We start from the raw sequence: 13,004 nt of genomic DNA on the forward strand, positions 1-13,004 counted from the left end.
GGGCCAGAGCAAAGTTTTGTTACTTGTCAAAATTGTCATCTATTATTTAAATTAGTACTTTATTTATAATTATAATTCAATATGGTAAACTTTCCTGGTTCAAAAAGAAATCTAATAATATAAATATATATTGATTATTTCTTAAAACGAAAAATTTGCATTTGATTTTACTCTTCCATTCAAATCAGAAAGCTTTTTCAAATTCTAATTTTACACTTTTATGTGAATCATATTTTTAGATGTAAGTATATCAATTTATAATAATATCAATGTTTCTAATTTTGCACGGTCTTATCACATCAGTTATATATCAATCCTCAAGCGAAATAGAACGGAACATAACTGACAAGTTTGATTAAATAAAAAAATATTTAATTTAATTTGGCTTTCAGTAAGAGAAATTTTACTTTTATAATATCTATCAATATGTTATTTTTATATACTATGAAATTTAATATTTTAAAGATGATTTTTATGTCATATAATTAAACTCTTAGTAAATAAATTATTGACATTGTTATGTATGTAAAATATGAAATGAATACTTTGAAAAATATAAAATAATTTATAATTCAGTTTGAAAAATTAAAGAAGAAAAAGAAAAGAAAACCGGTTCGGGTCAATTCTGAAACCAAATCAACCATTTGCTCAGTCCTAGTCTGTATTTGTATGATTACGACTCCATTCTCTTATTATTTTTATCATCATTGCCGACTAATAATTTGAGAGCTTGAGCAAAGACAGTGTCAAAATGATACTAGTAAAATGACATGAGAATGATACATGCGATTTGATATAATATAATATAATCAACAGAAATAATGTTAAGTTAGCTTTTGGTTGCAGAAGACATTTATTGGAAGTGCAATAAAACAAGCACAAAATAATTGATGCGTAATCCAAAATGGTGCCAATATTTAGAACCTGACAAGAATATGTGCCTGTTTCTTCTGCAATTGGCAGGAATTTTTAGCTGCTAGTGTTTATATCCATTGTAAATGATGCAAACTACATCCTGATGGAATGAAAGAAAGAGTCGCCATTTCAGGGAAATTGTTAAGAGTCTCTCAGCAGATGTAACTTAAACTTAGCAGAGTCCTGCCTCCGCAGTCCATAAAATATTAAAGATACCTTTAACAAGTGAGAGATACCAAGACGGAATGCAGTTACAACCCATTAATTTAGACATGCAAACGCAAGGGATTCACATTAAAATTGTAGAATCCTGTATTCAGATGGTTTATATTTTAATTTGGTCAAGTATGGGGGAACAGAGGCCCTAATTTTGCCACTAGCTTTTGTTTTCCAGGTGGAGGGAACAACTTGTTAATTAGTTTGTATGGCCGGCTAAGGTGCCGGGTCTGACCGGTTTAGAGTTAATTTTTAATTTTATGCAAGTATGTAAATATGGTATGAAACTGAATTAACCAAATTTTATATAACTATAAATTAAATCAAATAAGAGGCTAAATCGAAAAAACCAGAACTAAATAAGTGAATTACATAAAATTTAATGAAAAGATTTTATTATTATTTTGATTTATTCAGTTAAAACCAAATCCTTTAAATTTGAAATCAAATTATGTAAAGAAAATGAAACGCAAACCAAACCAAATTATGAGTGTAATTAGGTCTTTCTTTTTCCCAAATTGTGCTCACCCCCTAATTAAGATTCTCTGTAAATAAACTGCAATCTACATAAAATACATTAACACTCATGAAGACAAGGAGTAAATGCAGATTGATGCGAGTCCTTCATTCACGGGCAAAAATCACTTTCTATGTGTAGACTAAATGCGTCTATTATTATATCAGATAACAAACCCTTCTCTCTTAACAAACAAATATATTAAGAAAGGACCCTGAAAGATTTAATGATGTAACTATCAGCTATGGGGCTAAAACCAACAAAGGTAATGTACAAATAAACAAAAGAACTAGGATGCCTGTGCAAAGAATGCCTGACTATGCTTACAAATGCAAAAAGGGTAAGCCTAAAAATTATAGAAACCAATCTATCAATAATTCAATAAGGAGTACTTCACACGCAAAACAATTCTTCCCTTGTCCACCCCAAGCTTGGCTCCTGTTACCAACCAGTGACCTGGAATATCTTGTGGTCCCTTCGACATTTCAGTCACGTCAACTATTTTCGCCAATTTTCCGGCATGGCTTGAACTATCTTCCTTCCTATCACTGGAGGATCTCTCATTTGAAATTGAAGATGATGCCCCGTTGGATGGCTGCAGAGAAGGATTGGAGGGACTATGGTCCCATACAGACCGCCTTATTGTACAGCCTGGAACCTTTGAGAATAGGAGTTTGAGGTGCAACACATTTTTGGCTCCAAAATCCCATACACCAAGCTGAGCACCAGTAACAATGTGAACACCAGATAGGTCTCCAATCGAAGCATCAGTGTATTCTATTGGTGCAGTGCTTACGTGGGAGAAGTTCTTCCATTTAATAGGCTCAAACCAACGGCTGTCTTGCTCCTCAGGACCTTTCCATTTTGGTGCACCAATGGCTACGTGTGCGTCCCAATGAGGTTGAAGAATTTTAGGAAGGGACACTAGATGCTGCAAATGGATGGAGAGTCTATTTTGCTTGTTGCCTTCTAGGCTAAGTCTAAGACCAGTAACTGGCTTACGACCAACAGTTACCTGCAATACCATAGATATTTGAGTTAGGTTAATAACCCACTGCAACAGATGGAGTTGATGCTTATGCTGACAGCATCTGTACCAACAGAATTTGCTCAAGTCTTGAGGAGAACTTTCCACCAGATAGGAAAGAATTAAATTTTTATGAAAAGATTGTGCACAATTTACAAATTGTTTCACTTAAATCTTGAAGCAGCACTGAAAGATGCAAGTTCAACAATACTACTATTCAAGTACTGGCGCAAGTGACTAAGTGGTAACTCCAACAGCAGTTAAATATTTTATTTTAAGTCATTCAACTACTACTATCATCAATTCATCATTCAAGATATTTAGATGTCTGAAATCTCGTCATCACATAAATTTTACAAGAGATGTTAAGGTGAAATTATGTTTTTTAAGATTAAATTTTCTTATTCACAATGATTTCCTTTCTTGAAGTCATTTTCATTTCATATAGAAGCAAGTCTTAATGGGTTAAAATTCAAGTACCTTTTTCAGGAAAGCAACATTTTCAGGACTGAGAACACAGAGATGCCAGAGGGATAAGAATTAGCCACTGTCTTGCTGGCTTTCACTTTATCATGCACTTATATATAATTTCTTTCAATTCTTACAGAATGATAAGACCCTTTTTCTTTTCCTCTGTTTAATTCCGTTATGTAATTGAAGAAATGCAACATGTTACATATTAATCGCCATCAGCATATTAAGTACATATTTTACAGATACGAAAAATTACCTGGTCTGGGCTGATATACAGCTTGGGACCCATCAAGCTGAATTGGAGGGATGGGCAAACGGGCTCCTTCCTTAGAAGGTTATTCTGTTCTGGAGCCCAAACTCGAGCAATTTGAAAGTCCAAGAAATATTGCAAATCTTCTATCGGTGGCTTGTCTGTTGAAAGTACAAGACATTATAAGAAATTTTTAAAATGCATGTAACTAGAACAAGACATCTGAGAAGTTCTCAATAATAAGGAAGTTATAGCTTTGACTTTCAGATCAGGCAGTTACATCTTGTTCAAAGTTTCTTCACATGCCATTTATTTAAAAGATGTAGCCTTGCATATGACTTCATCAAAAGTTACTGAAAAGCTCAAGGTACTAACCAAGTATTTTGCCGAATTAATTATGCTTAGAAGAGGAACGAAAAATTTATTTCAAGCAATAATAATCGTCAGTCTCAATGATCCTTGACTAGATCAGTTTATTGCAAAATGAATAAGATTCACAAATGTAGGAAGAAAGAAAAAAAACAAATATATTGAGGAGAACTTACACTCCAAGTATAAGTCAATTGCCCGGGCTAAATGTTTAATGCCAGTCACTCCTTCAAGCAGAGAGATTATAGGTGTAAATGTCATGTTAATTACATCTGGTGCCAACTGCACTGTTTCTGCCCACTTGGCATGACTCTGCTCAAGATCATCGCCTCCTCTCCTTCTAAAAATGACTGTTACATCCTACAACAAATAATTTAATTTCCACTGATTTCTCACACTTCTATAGCATATAAAAATTTATTTATTGGAGGAAACGGAAAGCAAACGAAAGTGCAATAACATGCATGGAGAATAACAAAAGAAAGAAAAATAATGCAATATGGTTTTTATCAAACCAAGATTAATCAAACAAAGCCATGAACAAGAACCCAAGGTTAACGTACAAACACACAAAGAAAAAGTCTGTTATAGTAATGCCATGATACTAACCTTGTCCTTGTATTTTAAGGGCCCAGCACTTAACTGACTCTTTGCTTCCTGAAACCTCTGGTCTGCAATGTCTTTCACATAGCTCTCAATGTCTGACACTAACAAGGATGAGGACTGGTGTTGCCTGATATAAACAGCATCTCTTCCACCAATTGTTGCAGATGTGACAATATGGGTACCATAGCTTTCAATGAAACTGACAGACAAAAAAAAAATACAACAAATTCAAAAGAAAGCTGTTGGATCTCTTCAAGTACGTTCAGAGAAAAATAAATTTCTTCAAGTCGCTCTAGGGATTCTATCATACAAGTAATACTGACATGCATAAGCACACAGGTCATGGGTGCACCACATCATTGGGATTACAAACTCATTATTTGATTGAGCCCCACAGAGGCCAAATATGCAAACTTACCAATTTGGGTCTCATTGTACTTTTTTCCATTTACAGTAAAAGCGATATCAAACTAAAGGTTTATGAAAACAGAATATAAATGGGATGAAGTAAAAAATTGTGCATTGTAGACTTTGTGATCCAATAATATTTACCTAGCCAAGGCTGCAGGATCCCATGAGTAAGGAACAGCACGCTTGATTTCCTCATGCAGAACTAAATTCACTTTTGCTAATTGAACCTTGTATAGGGGGATGAAATACCCAATCATTGCAAGGGATTTTGTTGCTGCTGCATCAACTTGCCAAGAGCCAGTGAAGTTGAACATGCCATTAAAGCTTCCAAGTGGAATATGTCCTGATATACCTGATTTTTCATTGAATCTTCCTGCCATCTGAAGTTTCAAACCATAAGCTTCCAGTTAAAATCGTTATAAACTAATTTAACTGTAAGTACCAGAAAATTGAAAGCCTTGCTACAAATAGATGAAAGTATGCCATGTCACAAACATGAGAATCTAGCATAAAATAATGTAAATAAGATTATGCTGCTTGATTGTAAAACCATGTGAAAACTTCTTTAGCTGTGTAGACAAATGTCCAACTTCTATAGTCAAAGGAAACTCAAACTTCAAGCCTATAAAAAATAAATAAGATATGTCTATACTTAAAACGAACTGTACTCATCTTGTAGCTTGGCTTGCTAAAGAGAAGATTTAACACTGTAGAAAACCTCAGTTGGCCTAGTCTCCAATTTACCTTCCTGGTAGTTCTCAATCAAAGCCTCCATAACTGGATCCCATTACCTTAAGATCTGATTATCTCATGTAACAAAGATGCACCTATGAAGTGCTTTGCCAAATATCCTTTCTTTTTTGTGTTCCAGCAAGAAACCTAATTCATTTAAATAATAAAGTATACACAGGAGGACCTACATGAATTAGCCAACCATGTGAGTTCCAATTGCACATGAATGCAACATTACGCACACTGCGCTCTTCTGTCTTCTCCATAAGAGTTCACCAATTCAGCATGTCCAATGAAATGGAAGGCAGTGCTGCTTTAGTTCCTTACGAAAGGATCTTCTTCACCAAAACAAAAGAAGTTGAATTGCCGTTACTTTAGAAGTTTAACCTATCAATATTGTCTAAATCTAACACTAAATTTTGGCAACTCCATATTTTCTAATCGTAAGATCAATGCAACACAATTCAAACCAAAGAGCTCAATCCATGAGGCCTACATGTGGGGTTTGAAGGCAAACTGACATAATGCAAATGCAAATAAGAAAACACACTCAATTAGGCGACTAGATGGACCACATCAATAGCAACTGAAACCCTGGACTAGGTTGAAAAGTGCTAATTGGTCAACTGTAACCCTAGGTCAAGCAGAAAAAGGCCAGCTGAAGTTGAACTGATTTATTTGAAAATTGGCAGTTAGGGTGTGAAATTGGGCTCAAAACCTTTCAGAAACATAGTTCTACTACCAATTTAAATTTCTAGAATTGCAAAACCTAAACTATCAAGATGTGCACTCTTGGTTTTTATTCAGCAGTAACTGCATAAAAATAATCCATATTAGAAATGTACCATACACACACATTTTGGTTGGAAGCTAACAACATTTTATTTCAAATTTACGTCACAATCAGCAAGAATTGTGGTCAGTGACCAGCTTCTGAGAGGAGTGAGATTTAAAGAGTATCCCTCGCAAGCACAAGACAGAATTAAAAGAAATATCTCAGGTAAATAATGATGAGGTCCTAAATACTAAACAGATTGTTTTCTGAAAACAAGCCAAAATTTAGTATCATTTAGAGAAGTCAAAAAGTCACTTCTCAAATTGAATAAACCATTATAGGATAGGATAGAGCTGTCAATGGAGAATTCATTCAAACTGAATTCAAGGATACACATATCCTGTCAGTCAATACAAACTTCAATATGCTATTCTTTCCTTTTAGTATTAATTACCCACTGTAACTCATCAGCAAAAACTAGAACTTCATTTTGATATAGTTTAACAAATCCCAAAGATCAACAAAAAGGAAAAAAATCCATCAAAAATCGACAAACACCTCAAAAGTAGAAACAATCATTTAGCAATAAAAATCCTGATACAAACCCCTAAAGAAATTCACCCGATACACCATTTAGGACAAAAAGAGAAAAAGAAATCAAATCAAATCAAGTGCACCAATGAATGATTTGAAAGAAACAGATTGAGGAAAAAATAAATTACCTCATGGAAAGTGCAAACAGGAATTCTATCAATGCTCCTTTGGCCTATAGAACAATCAATATCAACAGAAACGTTAGGCACCAAAACTCCATCAGAAAGTTGTAGATCCCTAGTATGCTGTTCATCAATATGAACAAGTCTAGACCCAGGAGCACCCTTGCAATACAAAAGTCTTATATCAGATGTAACATCAAAGCCACGACCCAATGCTTGGATTGAGTTGCAGAGGGTAGTAGTCAAAGCATCTGAGCTGAAGCTCATCTTCTTCTAATCTTTATTATTCAATCTTTTTATATTTATTTTACATAAAGAAAAAGAAAAACTGTTGCTTTTGATGGCTGCTTTCTAATATTTCAGTTCTTGAAAGTAAAGGGGGGAAAAAAAAAACAGAAAGAAAGAAAGAAAGAAATGAGCTTTTCGTTTCAGTTTAGTTTTCTTGGATATTTTGATGATAAATTGAGTGTTTGGTTGAAGGGTGGGGTAAGTTTGGACTTTGGAGTTGGTGGTGAGGTTTGTTCGTGTTCTTGTTCCTTGTTCCTTGTTCTCGTTGTAGATGATTCTTGTTGTTTGACTCTAATAATGTCTCAAAACGCGTTCTTTCTTCTATATTATTATATAACCAAAAAAGAGGATTCTCAGTTGACTAGTCTTTTTTTTCTTTTAGATACTTTTCTCATTAATAATTCTTCTACAGTATAATTCTTCTTTTTCTTTTCTTTTTTATATATATTTCTTCAAAAAAAAGAATTAAGACAAATACTTTGACTTTGCGTGAGTTTCTTATTCCAAATGCCAATTGTAGGAAAAGAAAAGGAGAGTTCTATTTTGGTGGTCGTAAATTTCCCTATTTTATGTTCTTCTATTGCATGCCAACTCTTACTAATAATGTAAGATATTCAACAGCTGCTACCTCTTGTTATTATGAATTGGAACTCTGATCAGAATCCAACAAAAATATACTTACACATTCTCGTGTTGGTTTATTATTCCAACAATCCAAATCATAAAATGAAATTTGCTAGTATTTTTTTTTTAGTTTAATCAAATTTTGCTACATCAACGAATTTAAATTTTTAATTTAATTCGATATATGTTTAATGGTTTAATTTGGTATTAACATTGAAAATATATATGCTAGATTTATTAATAACTAACAGCTCGAAAGTTCAGACTTTTTTTAACTAAGTTTTATTTTTTTCTATTAATTCAAATTGCTACAAAGTACTTAGGATGAAAGATAAATGAATAGGAATTATCAAGACAACAAACTTTATTCCCGGAGTATCATTTGAAAGGGTTTAAATGTACGTTTTTCTTTTCAATAATAGCTTTATGAAATTTAGTACTATCTATTTTTATTTTCTTTACTTTTATATGCGTATTTTGGAGTTTTTTCTTTTAATAATCTGTTTTATTTTACGCTTTTTCAATTTTATATTTTTTGTTTTTATCCTTCATTATTTTCTACTCTTCTTTTTTTTTCTTTTTTTTATAATTAAATTCTTCACTAAAATTTTTATTTATTTTTCATCCAGATTGCTCAAAAATTTATATTTTTTTATTATTTATAACAGTTTTTTCAAATTGTATCATTGGAATTTATACTAATTGTTTCACTTGTCTAATTTATACTAATTATATATATATATATATATATATATATATATTTATATTTGCAGAGAGTAAATAGATTGGAAAGGAAAAATGAAAAAAAAATTAAGGATGATTTTTTGTCGTTGCTTATGCACACTCAGACTGAGGCTCCATAATGGTTGCATTTTTTTATTGTTATTGATTTAATTTTAAATTATATTGATAACGATAATAAATATTATATCCCCATAATATATTATATATATTAATTTATATATTTATTTAGATATATATTAATTTTATTTATAATATATTTTAATGATATCCTTTATTAAAAATTAAGTCATTATATATTAAATATATATTATCTATTATATATTTAAAAAAATTATATTTTCAAATAATTTAATAATATATTCTTACATATTCGTGTTCATGCAAGCATTTTACAAACATATAACAAACATGTAATAAGTATAAAATTCTTGAATTTTAAAGTATATACTTAATATATTGTAAGAATATATATAATTTTTTACATAAAAACTCTTAGATGCCATTTGGATTGGATGATTAAAAATGGAAGATTTTAAGAAAATTCAAAGATTTTATTGAATCAATTATCCAATAAATGAAAAATGGCTGAAAATCTATAGATTTAAATAATTTTTCCATTTTTTAAAATCTTTCATTTTTTAAAATTTTAATATTCAATCCAAAAAGTAAAAAATTCAAAAATGAATAATGAACTGATATAATATTTTTTTATTTTAAAATTAATGCTATCAATATATTTGTTTTATGTTCAATTTGAAAGATTTAAAATTCATTAGTTTTTCATTATTTATGAATTTTAATTACATTCATAAACTCTAAAATCTGTGAGTATTAGTTATTGAGTTTTTGATTAACTAGCAAAAGTTTTAATTATTTTATGATGATTATGATGCGCAACAATTAATTGAGAAGAATATGCGACAGAAGTACTGACCAGATGGAAAAATAGAACGTGTTCCACTCGATGCCTCCTCACCCACGAAGCATCCCAACCGAGGGGAGGACCAAGCAGCATCGAGCGATGCGACCATTGTAAGAAACAGGGTCACCATCGCGATCGCTGCTGGCATCTACACCCTCAGTTGAGTACGATTCGAGGGTGGGAGAGCTCTAGAGGGATGAAGAGATGAGAAAGAGGAGAGGAGGAAAGAAGATTCGGCGGGAGGGCAAGCGCAAAGCGAAACCCTAATGTAGAGGGTGAAAAAATAATGTCCGGGTCAGTGATGGGTTCGGGTGTATATGATGGGTCTGAGGGTTATGAAACAACCCGACCCGAACCTATGACCCGACCCAGATTCGACCCTGCTGACCCGACCCAAAGTCGACGCGGATCCAACCCAACAGCCAACATGCAATTAAATCAATTGTTATCTCAAATTCAAGCCCTGGTCCAACAACAACAATTAAATGGGTCAGGTTCGGTATCAAATTCTCTAAATTCATCACTAAAAATTACAAATGCATGCTAAAATAATTGGATCATTGGTTCCGGAGCCACTGATCACATGACATAGGATCCAATGAAATTGCAAAATTTAGCTCCCATTGCAGATTATCAATATGTGACAGTAGCTAATGAGAACAAAGTCAAAATTCACGGCTGTGGCACCACTTTATTATTTAACAAAAATATTAAGAATATCTTGCTATTATATGAATTCAAGTCAAATCTATTATCTGTTGGTAAAATAACTTGTGATTTAAATTGTAATGTTGTATTTTCACCATCTTCAATAATACTTCATGGATCAAATTATAGGGAAGACGATTGGTGAAGGACAATTAGAAAATGGGTCTCAAAAATTCCACCAAATAGTTGATGCATGTTGATGCATAGGCAGTTTGAGCATCCCTCCGATAAAATTTTAAACAAATTATGAATTCTAGTTATTGTGATGTCTACAAATTTTCTAAACATACTCACTTGCCATTTCCCTTATCGTCTAGTGTTTCTGAAAAGATATTTGAATTAATTCACTCTGATGTTTGGAGACCTGCCCCTGTTGAATCTTATAATCACTTTCCAGTATTTTGTTACATTTATTGAGGACAACTCTCGCACTACCTGAATTTCCTTATTAAAAGAAAAAAAATGAGATTTTTCTTGCTTTCAAGAATTTTCTACCTTTGTCCAAAACCAGTATGCTGCAAAAATCAAAATCTTTCGATCTAACAATGGCACTGGGTACATTAATAAAAAAATTTAGAATTTTTTAAAAAGGACGGAATTCTGCATCAAACTACATGCATTAATACCCCTGAACAAAATGGGGTCTCAAAAAGAAAAATAGGCATATTCTTGATGTCACCAGAATCCTTCTTTTTCAAAATAACGTCCCAACTACCTATTGGTCGGATGCCCTCCTAACCGCCACGTACCTCATTAATAGGTTATCCAGTATCACATTAAAAAATCTAAGTCTATTAGAAATCCTCAAAGGATGAAAATCAAATTAGGGCACATACGAATCTTTGGCTGCACCTGTTATGTCCACATTAAACGACACCACAAGTTTGATAAAAGTTCAGTTAAAACCCTATTTTTAGGGTACTCTTCACAAAAAAATGAGTATAAATGTTACGATCATACTACTCACAAAACCTATATATCTAGGGATGTTTCATTTGTAGAAAGTGAACCCTACCACAAGGATGGTCTCTAAAACCCTCCGATAGATATTCATGGGCCACACACTTTATTATTTCCGCATAACTTTGATTTTTCTCACAGTAGTAGTCAAGAACAGGTTGTTCATTCAGATGGAGAGCCGAATCCAAACTCAAGGACAATTTCTTCAGGGAGAAAAATTGAAACAATCAAAGAAGAACCTCAAGAAGAAGAAATTGCATTGAGGAGATCTACTCAACAGATACGGCCTCCTGTAAAATTAAGGGACTATGTGTCCCATAAGGTATCATATCTAATCCATCACTTTATTACTTATGATACTATTTCAAACCAATACCGGACAATACCTAAGTAATATCACAACACACACTGAACCTACATCCTTCTATGAAGCCAACACCAACTCAAAATGGTGTAAGGCCATGAGAGAAGAACTTTCAAGCCTTAGAGAAAAACAACACCTGGAATATTGTCCCACTACCATCAAATAAAGAAACTGTAGGATACAAATGGACATATAAAATAAAACACAATTATGATAGAATGGTTGAAAGATACAAAGACAGGCTAGTAGCCAAAGGATTCACCTAAACATATGAAGTCGATTACCAAGAAACCTTCGCTCCTGTTGCAAAAATGAACACCGTCCGATTCTACTATTAGTAGCTACCAACCTGGGATGAAATCTATTTTAAATGGACGTCAAAAATGCTTTTCTGCAAGGCAACTTGGAAGAAGTCCACATGACTCTTCCCCTAAGCCACGAATTCGCATTAGACTCTTCTCTGGTATGTAAACTGAAAAAGACAATTTATGGATTGAAAAAATTTCCAAGAGCATGATATGCCAGCCAAGCATTTTTCTCTTAAATATTGATTTCAGTAAATGCGCTTTAGATTCCTCTATGTTTGTTAAGCATACTCATATATATACTATTGTTGTTCTTGTGTATGTTGACGACATCATAATAACAAGTAATGACAACCAAGAAATCGAAAAAGTCAAACAAAGCCTAAAAAAAAATTTGACATCAAAGACCTAGGACAATTATTATACTTCCTTGGAATATAAATGGCCAAGTCAAACAAAGGGTTATTCCTATTCTAAAGAAAGTATGTTCTTAACCTACTAAAATAGACTAGAAAACTAGGAGCTAAACCAGCCAACACCCCAATGGAAACTCAGTTTAGAAGATGGTGAACCATTAACTGACATAGGACAATATCAGTGCTTAGTAGGTAAATTGATATACCTAACTGTTACCATGCCTGATATTGCATATGCAGTGAGTATGGTAAGCCAATTCATGCACGCTCCTCGTACATTTGGAAGCCATTAATAGGATAGTTAGGTATCTCAAGCACTCCAGGTCAAGGAATCTGGATGAAGAAAAATAACGCTAACATTGTAGTTAGTTTCTCTGATGCATATTGGGCATGAAGTTATGACAGAAAATCAACTACATAGTTTTGCACCTTTATAGGAGGAAACTTGGTGGCGTGAAAAAGTAAGAAACAAAGTATGGTTGCAAAATCAAGTGCAGAGGCTGAATATCAAGCCATAGCATTTATGGCCAGTGAACTCATTTGGATCAAACAAGTTCTCCAAGACATGAAAATTAAATGTAACGGATCCATATAGATGTATTGTGACAACCAAGCTACTCGACATATTGCATCAAACTAATTATTCCATGAACGAACCAAACACA

General features: G+C 32.9%; 1 protein-coding gene across 2 annotated transcripts; it reads right to left on the bottom strand.

The window, feature by feature from the left end:
* Positions 1 to 1,731: 1,731 nt before the first annotated feature.
* Positions 1,732 to 7,691, bottom strand: LOC8267195 (MACPF domain-containing protein CAD1). 2 transcript variants are annotated; one of them, XM_048374742.1, is made up of 7 exons: positions 7,015 to 7,151; positions 5,706 to 5,852; positions 4,927 to 5,165; positions 4,378 to 4,573; positions 3,945 to 4,128; positions 3,406 to 3,560; positions 1,732 to 2,663 (listed from the first exon to the last, which is right to left on the bottom strand). In XM_048374742.1, the coding sequence occupies exons 2-7, from the start codon at positions 5,781 to 5,783 to the stop codon at positions 2,019 to 2,021; spliced, it is 1,497 nt and encodes a 498-aa protein (XP_048230699.1). In that variant the 5' UTR covers positions 5,784 to 5,852; positions 7,015 to 7,151; the 3' UTR covers positions 1,732 to 2,018. The 2 variants fall into 2 exon arrangements, with proteins under 2 accessions (XP_048230699.1, XP_002522282.2); XM_002522236.4 differs by lacking the exon at positions 5,706 to 5,852 and having other exon boundaries at positions 7,015 to 7,691.
* Positions 7,692 to 13,004: the final 5,313 nt, after the last annotated feature.

This window comes from Ricinus communis, chromosome 5 (genome assembly GCF_019578655.1).
Source record: "Ricinus communis isolate WT05 ecotype wild-type chromosome 5, ASM1957865v1, whole genome shotgun sequence".
Classification (NCBI taxonomy): domain Eukaryota; kingdom Viridiplantae; phylum Streptophyta; class Magnoliopsida; order Malpighiales; family Euphorbiaceae; genus Ricinus; species Ricinus communis.